The sequence below is a fragment of the Oncorhynchus kisutch genome, linkage group LG18, assembly GCF_002021735.2.
Source record: "Oncorhynchus kisutch isolate 150728-3 linkage group LG18, Okis_V2, whole genome shotgun sequence".
Lineage (NCBI taxonomy): Eukaryota > Metazoa > Chordata > Actinopteri > Salmoniformes > Salmonidae > Oncorhynchus > Oncorhynchus kisutch.
In genome coordinates, this window is record NC_034191.2 from 28,013,772 (window position 1) to 28,028,173 (window position 14,402).

Genomic DNA, 14,402 nt, shown 5'->3' on the forward strand with positions numbered 1-14,402 from the left:
GATACTGAATAAATCTTTTAAAATGCAACAACAAAGAAGCAGGCTCCAGACACGCCCCACGGCCTCCACCCCACGCCCTTCTCTTTAAATGGGCTGAGACCTGGTTAACCCGCCTGCTGTACATGGTTACATTCAGACATAGTGCATTCTAACACATCACATTAACCTGGACCCTTTATTCACATTGTATATAGACTTGTTTATACTGCATTATTGACTGTATGTTTGTTTTTACTCCATGTGTAACTCTGTGTCGTTTTATCTGTCGAACTGCTTTGCTTTATCTTGGCCAGGTCGCAATTGTAAATGAGAACTTGTTCTCAACTTGCCTACCTGGTTAAATAAAGGTAAAATAAAAAAATAAAAAAATTCATATCTGTCAAAAGAAAAAGCTGAAAATATTCATTTAAAAACACACCTGACGACTGCATCGCGTTTGATCACAAACAGGTTTATTTTTATGCAATCAACTGACCAAATAGATGTAAAGAAAAATGTCCAAAATATTTTAACTTAAGACATAATGAAAATAAAGTCAAAAGGTCAACCACGCATCTACATAAATACAGTGAAGAGCATCTCCCAGTCTGCCTGCTCTGTGAGTGAGAGCGAATGGGCAGGTCCAGGCCAGGCATAGTGACGGTGGGAGCTAGCTACAGCACAGACCCCCCTCTACTTATACAATACACACGTCCGACTTACGACAGACCACACAACAATGATTTCTGTGGTTAAGACCGTCCCATCTGCATCTCCAGCCCTCCTCCTCCAAAATCCCTCTGTGGTTCCATTTTATCCACCACCCAAAACGTCAGCAGTTTCAGAAGACACCCCCACACAACACCATAACACAGAGGGATATAATACTGCCCCAGCAGCACTCTCTCTAGATTACTGGTTGGTCCAAGAAAACAAACTACCAGTACATTAAGCATAAAAAAACATATTCAAAGTTCAGTACATAGACACAGCTAAATAAAAAAATAAAAAAGTATAGAAGAGTGACATTTTAGGTTGCGTCTGAAATGGCACGCAATTCCTCGTGTAGTGCACTACTACATACGGGATAGGGTGCCATTTGGGATGGAACGTAAGACTGGTTCACAGTCAGCCTGGCAGGTTAGGAAGAGATGCAGCTGCAGATCAGAGGAAAGAGCTTGTATGTAGCTGAGGGGGCAAAGCGATCGTTCTTATTGGGTGGCAGCCATCTTCCTGATGTTCATGATGAGTCTCTTGCTGTACTCCTTGTGGTCCACAGGTTTCACCTCCATCACCGTGGCCTTGATCCGGGACTCGTCCTAAAGACACAGGGGAACACATAGAATAGATGTAACATGGTGTCACCCTCCGTGGCCAATCCTACACTAGCTACCTCTCAATTATCTCTTCTTCCTCCCAAAGTGTTAAATCAGTGAAGGGAAGTGAGTAAGTTAAAACTAAATGACTGGTCCAAGAAATGTGGTGGAAATTCCCTATAGCCCATATGCCTACACCAATCCAATGCTTTTAGATATGTGGGAAGTAGTATATTATTGGGAAGCACCCACTGTGTTCGAGATAAGATGGACCAACACAAACCATGGCCATTTGGAATAGATAACCTGCTGGGTATAGGTGAACAGTGGCCATTCAACTATTAGAATCGTTGGGAAATTAACAGAAAAACATGGCTGATGTTCTGTGGTGAGAGGAGATAGCAGCCTGGTACCAGAGAGATTAGCCTACTTCTTTAACACATTAGAAGAGTTGATATTTTAATAGCCTGTATTTAAAATCATCAATTAAAATCTGCTGTCTGGCATTTAGATGGATGATGCAACCTCCCTGCACTGCGACGGATTCTAAATGTTTTCACCACCTCCGCACCCGTCTAGACTAGAGAAGGTCATCCACCTGGTCCATCACTCTTTAAACAGGCGCCTACAGTCACCTGCTCGTCGCAAATGGCACCCTCTTCCAATACATAGTGCACTACTTTTGATCAGAGTCATATCGCTCCTGGTCAAAAGTAGTGCACTATGTAGGGAAAACGGTGCCATTTGGGACGTAATCAGTCACTTTGTCTCCATTAATCGCTCTGGAACCACTAGAGGTGATCTGGAAGACATGTTCCTGTCAATTGACTCACTCCTATTAGAGCCTAACAAGAAATCCAATCCTTCTAGCAGCCCTTACATAACACAGGGTCATATTCATAAGCGCACACTGTAGTAAAACGTTTTCCAACGGAAAGCTAATATGTGCGTAATGACTGCGACCCAGTAGATGAAAGTTTGATTCGATAGTCATCACCATTCTAGTCTCTCTCTCTGCAGAACTCCACAGAACAATCCTCAGGCATGGGTATTTATATTTTAATTTAACTAGGCAAGTCAGTTAAGTACAAATTCTTATTTACAATGACGGCCTACCCCGCCCAAACCCAGATAACGCTGGGCCAAATGTGCACTGTGCTAAGGAACTCCCAATCACGGCCGGTTGTGATACAGCCTGGAATCATAGCTATGCTGCTGCTAAAATGCTAATTGTACACAGCGGACATAAAAGATCAAAATTCTGCAATCAATTGCCAATATAGAATTCTCAGAGAAGAAATGCCCATTTCCTGTGCGGAGTGAGCATTGTTCTAGACTGCTAATGTATGTGCAGGTGGCAGGGCAGGGTGCAAAGCGGGGCGAGGGAGTGTCATGGGGTGCGTGACAGAAGGAAATGAGGGATGTTGAGACTGCGGGCAGTGAGTCAGGCCCACACAGCCATCCAGACACGAACGAATAAGACAAAAACACACCACAGGCTTAGTAGCCTGGACTGCCTGGCCCTAAATCACTAACAGTTCTGCTAGAGTACAGCAGCTACAACAGTCAGCCTCAACAGACCCACAGCACTGTGATTAACATCTGGCTAAAACTTTAGAGAGCTTCTGCTGTTTGGGGCTTGGCAGTCTGAGGAAGAAGAGAGGTGTTGTAGCACCTCTCTCTCACATGGGCTTGGAAAACATTATGAAAAAAAGGACTCTGTGCTGTTATCTGCCCTGTGGTTACGTTTCACTCCATTGGGTTCAGCTAAAAAGTTAGTTATGCAGTCTGGATGTCAGTGTATTCATACTGGCCTGTCTGCCTTCTCTAACCAGGGCCAGATAGAACGCTTGAGAAAGTATACAGTAACCTTATGGTTTAGTGGATGACATTTTATGAACAATGGTTTGAATTGTCCACTTTTCATTAAATAATTTGAGTGCGAGCTGCAGTGGATATCTTCTCATTTCTACAGCGAGAAACAATAATGACATAACCATGGTTGCATTGTCTGTTAACTTCTTGTTGACAGGGGGCAGTATTTTCACGTCCAGATGAAATGCATGCCCAAATTCAACTGCCTGCTACTCATCTCCAGAAGATAAGATAAGATAAGATATATATATATATATATTACATACACACACACACACACACACACACACAGTTGAAGTCGCTTAGGTTGGAGTCATTAAAACTCGTTTTTCAACCACACCACAAATGTCGTTAGCAAACTACAGTTTTGGCAAGTCAGTTAGGACATCTACTTTGTGCATGACAAGACATTTTTCAAACAATTGTTTACTGACAGATTATTTCACTGTATCACAATTCCAGTGGGTCAGAAGTTTACATACACCAAGTTGACTGTGCCTTTAAACAGCTTGGAAAATTCCCAAAAATGACATCATGGCTTTAAAACCCTCTGACAGGCTAATTGACATAATTTGAGTCAATTGGAGGTGTACCTGTGGATGTATTTCAAGGCCTACCTTTAAACTCAGTGCCTCTTTGCTTGACATCATGGGAAAATCAAAAGAAATCAGCCAAGACCTCCAAACGGCCGAAGGTATCATGTTCATCTGTACAAACAATAGTACACAAGTATAAACACCATGGGACCACAGCCGTCATACCGCTCAGGAAGGAGATGCCTTCTGTCTCCTTGAGAAAAACGTACTTTGGTGCGAAAAGTGCAAATCAATCACCAGAAGAGCAGCACCTTGTGAAGATGCTGGAGGAAACAGGTACAAAAGTATCTATATCGACAGTAAAACAAGACCTATAATCGACATAACCTGAAAGGCCTCTCAGCAAGGAAGAAGCCACTGCTCCAAAACCGCCATAAAAAAGCCAGACTACGGTTTGCAACTGCACATGGGGACAAAGATTGTACTTTTTGGAGAAATGTCCTCTGGTCTGATGAAACAAAAATAGAACTCTCCATAATGACCATTGTTATGTTTGGAGGAAATGGGGGAGGCTTGCAAGCTGAAGAACATCGTCCCAACCGTGAAGCACGGGGGTGGCAGCATCATGTTGTGGGCGTGCTATGCTGCAGGAGGGACTGGTGCACTTCACAAAATAGATGGCAATTTGAGTTAGGAAAATGATGTGGATATATTGAAGCAACATCTCAAGACATCAGTCAGGAAGTTAAAGCTTGGTCGCAAATGGGTCTTTCAAATGGACAATGACCCCAAGCATACTTCCAAAGTTGTGGCAAAATGGCTTAAGGACAACAAAGTCAAGGTATTAGAGTGGCCATCACAAAGCCCTGACCTCAGTCCCACAGAAAATTTGTGGGCAGAACTGAAAAAGTGTGTGCGAGCAAGGAGGCCTACAAACCTGACTCAATTACACCAGCTGTCAGAAGGAATGGGCCAACTTATTGTGGGAAGCTTGTGGAAGGCTACCCAAAACATTTGACCCAAGTTAAACAATTTAAAGGCAATGCTACCAAATACTAATTGAGTGTATGTAAATGTCTGACACACTGGGAATGTGACGAAAGAAATAAAAAGCTGAAATAAATCCCTCTACTATTATTCTGACATTTCACATTCTTAAATTAAAAGTGGTGATCCTAACTGACCTAAGACAGGGAATTTTACTAGGATTAAATGTCAGAAATTGTGAAAAACTGAGTTTAAATCTATTTGGCTAAGTATGTAAACTATATATACATATATATATATATACACATATATACAGTGCCTTGCGAAAGTATTCAACCCCCTTGAACTTTGCGACCTTTTGCCACATTTCAGGCTTCAAACATAAAGATATAAAACTGTATTTTTTTGTGAAGAATCAACAACAAGTGGGACACAATCATGAAGTGGAACGACATTTATTGGATATTTCAAACTTTTTTAACAAATCAAAAACTGAAAAATTGGGCGTGCAAAATTATTCAGCCCCATTAAGTTAATACTTTGTAGCGCCACCTTCTGCTGCGATTACAGCTGTAAGTCGCTTGGGGTATGTCTCTATCAGTTTTGCACATCGAGAGACTGACATTTTTTCCCATTCCTCCTTGCAAAACAGCTCGAGCTCAGTGAGGTTGGATGGAGAGCATTTGTGAACAGCAGTTTTCAGTTCTTTCCACAGATTCTCGATTGGATTCAGGTCTGGACTTTGACTTGGCCATTCTAACACCTGGATATGTTTATTTTTGAACCATTCCATTGTAGATTTTGCTTTATGTTTTGGATCATTGTCTTGTTGGAAGACAAATCTCCGTCCCAGTCTCAGGTCTTTTGCAGACTCCATCAGGTTTTCTTCCAGAATGGTCCTGTATTTGGGTCCATCCATCTTCCCATCAATTTTAACCATCTTCCCTGTCCCTGCTGAAGAAAAGCAGGCCCAAACCATGATGCTGCCACCACCATGTTTGACAGTGGGGATGGTGTGTTCAGGGTGATGAGCTGTGTTGCTTTTACGCCAAACATAACGTTTTGCATTGTTGCCAAAAAGTTCAATTTTGGTTTCATCTGACCAGAGCACCTTCTTCCACATGTTTGGTGTGTCTCCCAGGTGGCTTGTGGCAAACTTTAAACAACACTTTTTATGGATATCTTTAAGAAATGGCTTTCTTCTTGCCACTCTTCCATAAAGGCCAGATTTGTGCAATATACGACTGATTGTTGTCCTATGGGCAGAGTCTCCCACCTCAGCTGTAGATCACTGCAGTTCATCCAGAGTGATCATGGGCCTCTTGGCTGCATCTCTGATCAGTCTTCTCCTTGTATGAGCTGAAAGTTTAGAGGGACGGCCAGGTCTTGGTAGATTTGCAGTGGTCTGATACTCCTTCCATTTCAATATTATCGCTTGCACAGTGCTCCTTGGGATGTTTAAAGCTTGGGAAATCTTTTTGTATCCAAATTCGGCTTTAAACTTCTTCACAACAGTATCTCGGACCTGCCTGGTGTGTTCTTCATGATGCTCTCTGCGCTTTTAACGGACCTCTGAGACTATCACAGTGCAGGTGCATTTATACGGAGACTTGATTACACACAGGTGGATTGTATTTATCATCATTAGTCATTTAGGTCAACATTGGATCATTCAGAGATCCTCACTGAACTTCTGGAGAGAGTTTGCTGCACTGAAAGTAAAGGGGCTGAATAATTTTGCACACCCAATTTTTCAGTTTTTGATTTGTTAAAAAAGTTTGAAATATCCAATAAATGTCGTTCCACTTCATGATTGTGTCCCACTTGTTGTTGATTCTTCACAAAAAAATACAGTTTTATATCTTTATGTTTGAAGCCTGAAATGTGGCAAAAGGTCGCAAAGTTCAAGGGGGACGAATACTTTCGCAAGGCACTGTGTATATATATATAGCTATTTTTGTGTTGCCCTTTTTCTCCCCAATTTCGTGATATCCAATTGGTAGTTACAGTCTTGTCTCATTGTTGCAACTCCCGTACGGACACGGGAGAGGAGAAGATCGAGAGCCGTGCATCCTCGAAAACACGACCCCGCCAAGCCGCATTGCTTCTTGACACAATGCCCGCTTAACGCGGAAGCCAGCCGCATCAATGTGTCGGAGGAAACACCGTACACCTGGGGGCCGTGTCCGCATGCATTGCACACGGCTCGCCACAGGTGTCGCTAGAGCGTAATGGGACAAGGACAACCCGGCTGGCCAAACCATCCCCTAACGACTCTGGGCCAATTATGCACCGCCTCATGGGTATCGAACCAGGATCTGTAGTGACGCAGAGCCTTAGACCACTGTGCCCCACGGAAGGTCTCCTATCTTTAATAGTCCTAAATGTGCCAGTGTTGCTATCTATGGTAGATAGTTGGAGCAGAAACCTTACTAACCAAATCACACATGAAAAGGGCATCAGTCTCTCAGACGCAGCAGAGATGAAGGGTGGTCTAGAAATTCTCTACCGTCTAATGAGTGACTCCCTCAGGACTCTGCTCTAGACCCCCAACTAACTCAGCCTCACCTCCTCTTCCTCCCCCTAGCACACACATGGCTCTCTCAGGCTCACACACACCGCACTGCAGTTCCACAAGGGAGTGTGACAGTGTTTGTCAAGCGATTAGTGTTGGTCACATCTTGCCAGAAAGGCAGAATTTGTGGGCAAAGCGAGGCGAATCAGGCTGCCGCTTGCTATGCAAATCCACAGCACTTCTCTGCTTCTCCTTGCGTAGTACTACTGCACTGGGCCCACCATGGGTGGGATTTGGATGGAAGGCAGACTTCTATGAGAGCTTGACATGGTTTTATGTCCGATGTGCCCTCTTTACTAGTCACCCAGACAGACAACCAGCGGACACCCAGACAGACAACCAGTTACAAGGACTAGGCTGTCTGGGCCAAGAGAGGAAGGTGAGAGGTAGGGGAGGAATAAGAGCACTGTACGACGTTATAGCTGGGTTACGATCACATATAGGCCAATCGTACTTAATTATTAATTATAATAACTTGAAACAAAATTCTGACTATGCTTCTCTTGCCTGATTCCTCAAACAATGATCAAATATATTGTCAGCAGACATGGCTGAGCTGCATCTCTTCTATCAACACAAAAACATTTCTCTGCTAGTCTGTCTGTGGTCAGTACAGCAGGTAGGTAGCCTCTGGAAACGCTGAAAGGGACTTTGTATAATGAATCCAGTACCTTCTGAAAGTATTCAGACCCCTTGACCTTTTCCATATTTTGTTACGTTCCAGCATTATTCTAAAACGGCAATCTACACACAATACTCCCATAATGACAACGCCAAAACAGGTTTTTGGAAATGTTTGCAAAAAAATACCTTATTTACAAAAGTATTCAGACCCTTTGCTATGAGACACGAAATTGAGCACAGGTGCATCCTGTGTCCATTGATCATCCTTTAGATGTTACTACAACTTGATCAGAGTCCACCTGTGATAAATTCAATTGATTGGACATGATTTGAAAAAGAAACACACCCGTGTGTCTACATAAGGTATTGACAGTGCATGTAAAACCAAAAACCAAGCCATGAGGTCGAAGGAATTGTCCATAGTGCGCCCGAGACATGATTGTGTCGACGCACAGATCTGGGGAAGGGTACCAAAACATTTCTGCAGCATTGAAGGTCCCCAAGAACAGTGGCCTCCATCATTCTTAAATTGAAGAAGTTTGGAACCACCAAGACACTTCCTAGAGCTGGCCGCTCGGGCTAACTGAGCAATCGGGGGAAAAGGGCCTTGGTCATGGAGGTGACCAAGAATCCGATGGCCCCTGTGACAGAGCTCTAGAGTTCCTCTGTGGAGATGGGAGAACCTTCCAGAAGGACAACCATCTCTGCAGCACTCCACCAATCAGGCCTTTATGGTAGACTGGCCAGACAGAAGCCAGTCCTCAGTAAAAGGCACGAGAGCCCGCTTGAAGTTTGCCAAAAGGCACCTAAAGACTCAGACTATGAGAAACAAGAGACTCTCTGGTCTGATGAAACCAAGAATGAATTCCTTGGCCTGAATGCCATGCGTCACGTCTGGAGGAAACCTGGTACCATCCCTACGGGGAAGCATGGTGGTGGCAGCAGCAGCATGCTGTGGGGATGTTTTTCAGACTGGGAGACTAGTCAGGATCGAGGGAAAAATGAACGGAGCAAAGTACAGAGAGATCCGTGATGAAAACCTGCTCCCGAGCGCTCAGGACCTCAGACTGGGGCAAAGGTTCACTTTCCAACAGGACAACGACCCCAAGCACACAGCCAAGACAACGCAGGAGTGGCTTCAAGACATGTCTCTGCATGTCCTTGAGTGGCCCAGCCAGAGCTCGGACTTGAACCCAATCTAACGTCTCTGGACCTGAAAATAGCTGGGCAGCAACGCTACCCATCCAACCTGAAAGAGCTTGAGAGGATCTGCAGAGAAGAATGGGAGAAATTCCCCAAATCCATGTGTGCCAAGCTTGTGGCGTCATAACCAAGAAGACCCAAGGCTGTAATTGCTGCCAAAGGTGCTTCAACAAAGTACTGAGTAAAGGGTCTAAATACTTATGCAAATGTAATCTTTATTATTTTTTTTATAAATCTGCAAATATATTGAAAAACCTGTTTTTCTTTGTCATTATGGGTATTGTGTAAATTGATGGGGGGAAAACAATTAAAATCAATTTTAGAATAAGGCCGTAACCAAACAAAATGTGGAAAAAGTCAAGTGGTCTGAATACTTTCCGGAGGCACCGTCATTAGATGAGAAAACTATCTCCAATGACTGATGCAAACTGCTGCTTGAGAAAAAAAAGAGAACAATTTTAAAAAGCTGCCGGTAATTTCCCCTGTCCAACACTGCTGCTCTCATGATGCTAAAGTACTGATGCTCTAGTAGTGCTGGTAGGAGTCATTAACCATGGCAACCAAGAATCAAAAACATGGGCTTTTTGTCAATTAGTGATGGGGGGTGGGGGTAATCGATAGTTACCTATGGATATTATACCTAAGATATACATTTTCGTTTTGACAATATTGCAATATCATTTTTGCACCGGCTGTATCAAAACTCCTTCATAGCTTGTTCTCCATCTTCTTTTTAAATAGGGGAACAATTTGTTTTCAGCACTTTTATTCCCATGACTGAGTCTGGGTCTCTTGTCCCTCTACAGCAGACATATGGTGAGCAATATGTTTGGAACATTGAGTCGCAATAAAATCACAGAACCAAAATGCATATAGAATCGTGAGTACAACAATACATATGGTTTCGGCACCAAAGTATCATGAGGGCCCTGGCAATTCCCAGTCCTAATGTCAATACGAGACCCTTACATTGATCATCCTACATTTATTTTTGATTTAACCTTTATTTAACTAGGAAAGTCAGTTAAGAACAAATTCTTATTTACTATGACGGCCTACCAAAAGGCAAAAGGCCTGCAGGGACGGGGGGGGCTGGGATACATAAAAAAATGAAAAATAGGACAACACACACATCACGACAAGAAAGACAACACAACATAAAGAGACCTAAGACGACAACATAGCAAGGCAGGAACACATGAAAACAGTGTCATGACGCTGGCCTGGGGGTAGGTTTATGACAGTCATAAATACCCCCCCCCCTTTCCTCTCTCTACCCTACTGATGTGACTATTGAAAATCCCTTGGTTAACAGAGATTCTGGGAACATCAGAAGGTGGGGGGAAATGAACCATATTTTGATTAATTCGACCAGTTGAACACATGCGTTGGTACTTAATGAATGTCAGTTCGGTTGTCATCTGAGACATTCTCATCAATGAAAGGATGACAAACGGTACAGTGGAAAGTCTAAACATTATAGTTATCAGATTCACATGGAATTGTTGTGCAATTTAAATGTTTGAATATGAAAATATTTATGAGATGAAACATGATTTTAGCTTCCAAAATGTGAGAATTGGGGTTTCATGAGTGAATTAGGCTGGTCTCAGTGGCCCTCCCACGTGAAGAGACATAGGTTATAAAACTATGAAAACACACCCTTCTCCCTCAACTTTATAAGCCCTTGACAAAAATATAACTTCCTGTTCCGAGGACAACGGTCCATGCGTTAAAAAGGACTAACATGTGCAACTACAGAACTAAGCCAACCTCAGCGTGAGCTTTGGTTGTGAATGGTATAAACTGTGAACTCTTATTCACTAAAGTAGTGAGACATCCTAGCCGTTGAGTTAGCAAAAGCAGCTGTCAACATGGGCTAGGAAAGGACAGACAGAGTATCCCGTCTACCACACAACGACAACACTGCAACATATCCCGTTCACAACCAGAGACACTCTTCAAAGGACAAAGGACTCTGTTGGGCAACACGGCCTTCCATCTATCACCAACCTATTGAAGCGCAGCTCAGAGTAAATATTTATTGCATTTTCCTTTTCCAAATGGGTGGTAATTTAGAATGCATAGGATATTGTATTTACGATAGGACAGCATCTCCCTTTGTTCCTCAGTCTTCCCGCTCTTTCACTCAAACCCAATCCACTTTCCTTTGTGTTGTCATATCTGCTCCGTCCGCTAGGGACGTTTTCCTTTATGACAGAATTTCTAATCAAGGTATGATTCATTCTGTGTATATGTAATTCTGTGTGATTAGTTAGGTATTTAGTAAATAAATAATTAAACCCAATTTTGTATTGCTGATTGAACTTGTTAGCCAGGGTTCGTGAAGATAACCAAGAATTTACAACTTTCAGATGAGACTGAAATAAAGGTGACGATTAATATTGACTGCTATTGATGTAAAATATTACTAGGTCTTTAAGAGTTTATTCGGAAGTTAACAGCTCTATAAATATTATTTTGTGGTGCCCCGACTTTCTAGTTAATTACATTTACATGATTAGCTCAATCAGGTAATATTAATTACAGAGAAAGGATTTTATAGAATAGCATGTCGTATCACTTAATCCGGCATAGCCAAAGACACGACAACAGCATGGTAGCAACACAACATGACAACATGGTAGCAACACAACATGGAAGCAGCACAAAACAAAGTACACACATTATTGGGCACAGACAACAGCAGAAAGGGCAAGAAGGTAGAGACGACAATATATCACGCAAAGCAGCTACAAGTGTCCATGATTGAGTCTGAGATAAAACTTTCCAGTTTGAGTGTTAGTTGCAGCTCGTTCCAGTCGCTAGCTGCAGCGAACTGAAAATGTGAAAATATTGTGCTTTGGGTACTTAAACAGAATGAGACTGGCAAAACAGGTGTTGTATGTGGAGGATGAGGGCTGCAGTTGGTATCTCAGATAGGGGGACATGAGGCCTAAGAGGGTTTTATAAATAAGCATCAACAAGTGGGTCTTGCGAAGGGTATCCAGAGATTACCAGTTTACAGAGGAGCATAGAGTGCAGGGATGTGTCCTATAAGGAGCATTGGTGGCAAATCTGATGGCCGAATGGTAAAGAACATCTAGCCGCTCGAGAGCACCCTTACCTGCTGATCTATAAATTACATCTTCGTAATCTAGCACGGGTAGGACGGTCATCTGAATCAGGGTTAGTTTGGCAGCTGGGGTGAAAGAGGAGCGATTACGATAGAGGAAACCAAGCCTAGATTTAACTTTAGCCTGCAGCTTTGATCTGTTCTGAGAGAAGGACAGTGTATTGTCGAGCTATACTCCCAAGTACTTGTATGAGGTGACAACCTCAAGCTCTAAATCCTCAGAGCTAGTAATCACACAGGTGGGGAGAGGGTATTCTTCTTACCAAACCCCATTACCTTTGTTTTGGAGGTGTTCAGAACAAGGTTAAGGGTAGAGAAAGCTTGTTGGACACTACGAAAGCTTTGTTGTAGAGCATTTAACACAAAATCTGGGCAGGGGCCAGCTAAGTATAAGACTGTATCATCTGCATATAAATGGATGAGAGCTTCCTACTGCCTGAGCTATGTTGTTGATGTAAATGTGGGGCCTAGGATGGAGCCTTGGGGTACTCTCTTGGTGACAGGCAGTGGCTGAGATTTTCTGACTTTATACACTGCACTCTTTGAGGTAGTTAGCAAACCAGGCCAAAGACCACTCAGAGATGCCAATATTCCCTAGCCAGTCCACAAGAATGGAATGGTCTACCGTATCAAAAGCTTTGGCCAAGTCAATAAAAATAGCAGCACAACATTGCTTAGAATCACGGGCAATGGTGATATCATTGAGGACCTTTAACCTCATATTGTCTGTTGAGTATAACAGAACTGATATTGCAGGCGAAAGCCTGAGAAAAATCCAATCAGGAAGTGACTCTTATTTTGAAACCTGTGTGTTTCTATGCATCCCTATTGACCATTGAAAGGGATATCAACCAGATTCCCTTTTCTATGGCTTCCCTAAGGTGTCTACAGCCTTTAGACATAGTTTCAGGCCTTTATTTTGAAGAATGAGCGTGAACGACCACATTACGTATGTGGTCAGGTGGGGGCTCTCAGAGTGATTTTTGCGCAAAAGAGAGGTGGCCATTGTGAAAAAGCGGTCGTAGTGAAAAGCCAACTGTCCCGGTTGATATATTATCGAATAGATATTTGAAAAAGACCTTGAGGATTGATTATAAAAAACGTTTGCCATGTTTCTGTCGACATTATGGATATAATTTTGAATTTTTGTCTGCGTTGTCGTGACCACTATTTCCGGTGGATTCCTGGGCATAACGCACCAAACTAACGGAGGTATTTGGATATAAAAAATATCTTTATGGAACAAAAGGAACATTTGCTGTCTAACTGGGAGTCTCGTGAGTGAAAACATCCGAAGATCAAAAGGTAAACGGTTAATTTGATTGCTTTTCTGATTTTCGTGACCAAGCTTCCTGATGCTAAGTGTACATAATGCTATGCTAGGCTATCGATAAACTTACACAAAAGCTTGTATTGCTTTCGCTGTAAAGCATAATTTCAAAATCTGAGACAACAGGGTGATTAACAAAAGGCTAAGCTGTGTTGTTTCGCTATATTTCACTTGTGATTTCATGAATATGAATATTTTCTAGTAATATTTTTTGACTGTTGCGCTATGCTATTCAGCGGTTGCTGATGACAAATATACCGGATCCGGGATGGGTAGTTCTAAGAGGTAAAAGGTTGCAGTGACACATCCATAACCTGAGCGGAAACCAGATTGCATACCATAGAAAATACTATAGACATCAAGAAAGCCAGTCAGTTGCTTTTTGACAAGCTTTTCCAACACTTTTGATCAACAGGGCAAAATAGAAATAGGCCTATAACAGTTAGGATCAGCTTGATCTCCCCCTTTAAATAAAGAACGATCCGTGGCTGCCTTCCAAGCAATGAGAACCTCCTCAGAAAGGAGTCAGGTTAAAAAGGTTGGAGATAGGCTTGGCGATGATCGGGGCAGCAACCTTAAAGAAGAAAGGGTCTAAACCATCTGACCCAGGGGGGGTTCAAGTTTCAGGAGCTTCTCTAGCACCTCGGACTCAGTGACTGCCTGTAGGGAGAAACTCTGTAGCGGGGCAGGGGGAAAAGAGGGAGAAGCATCAGGGATGGTTGCATTAGAAGGGGTGGGAGATGAGAATGTTGGACGGGCAAGGAGGAATGGCTAGGAAATAGGAATCCTGACTTAATGAAGTGGTGATTAGAGCTCAGCCATGTGCTTCTTGTCAGTAACA

At 42.8% G+C, this 14,402-nt stretch overlaps 1 protein-coding gene across 2 annotated transcripts in view; it reads right to left on the minus strand.

Moving 5' to 3' along the window:
* Window positions 1–430: 430 nt before the first annotated feature.
* rpa1 (replication protein A1) overlaps window positions 431–14,402 on the minus strand; it is a 56,466-nt gene continuing 42,494 nt past the window's right edge. For both annotated transcript variants that reach the window (XM_020508084.2, XM_020508085.2), the window contains one exon: window positions 431–1,298. In XM_020508084.2, coding sequence (XP_020363673.1) covers window positions 1,191–1,298 — 108 coding nt within the window. In that variant the 3' untranslated portion in view covers window positions 431–1,190. The remainder of the gene's footprint in view (window positions 1,299–14,402) is intronic.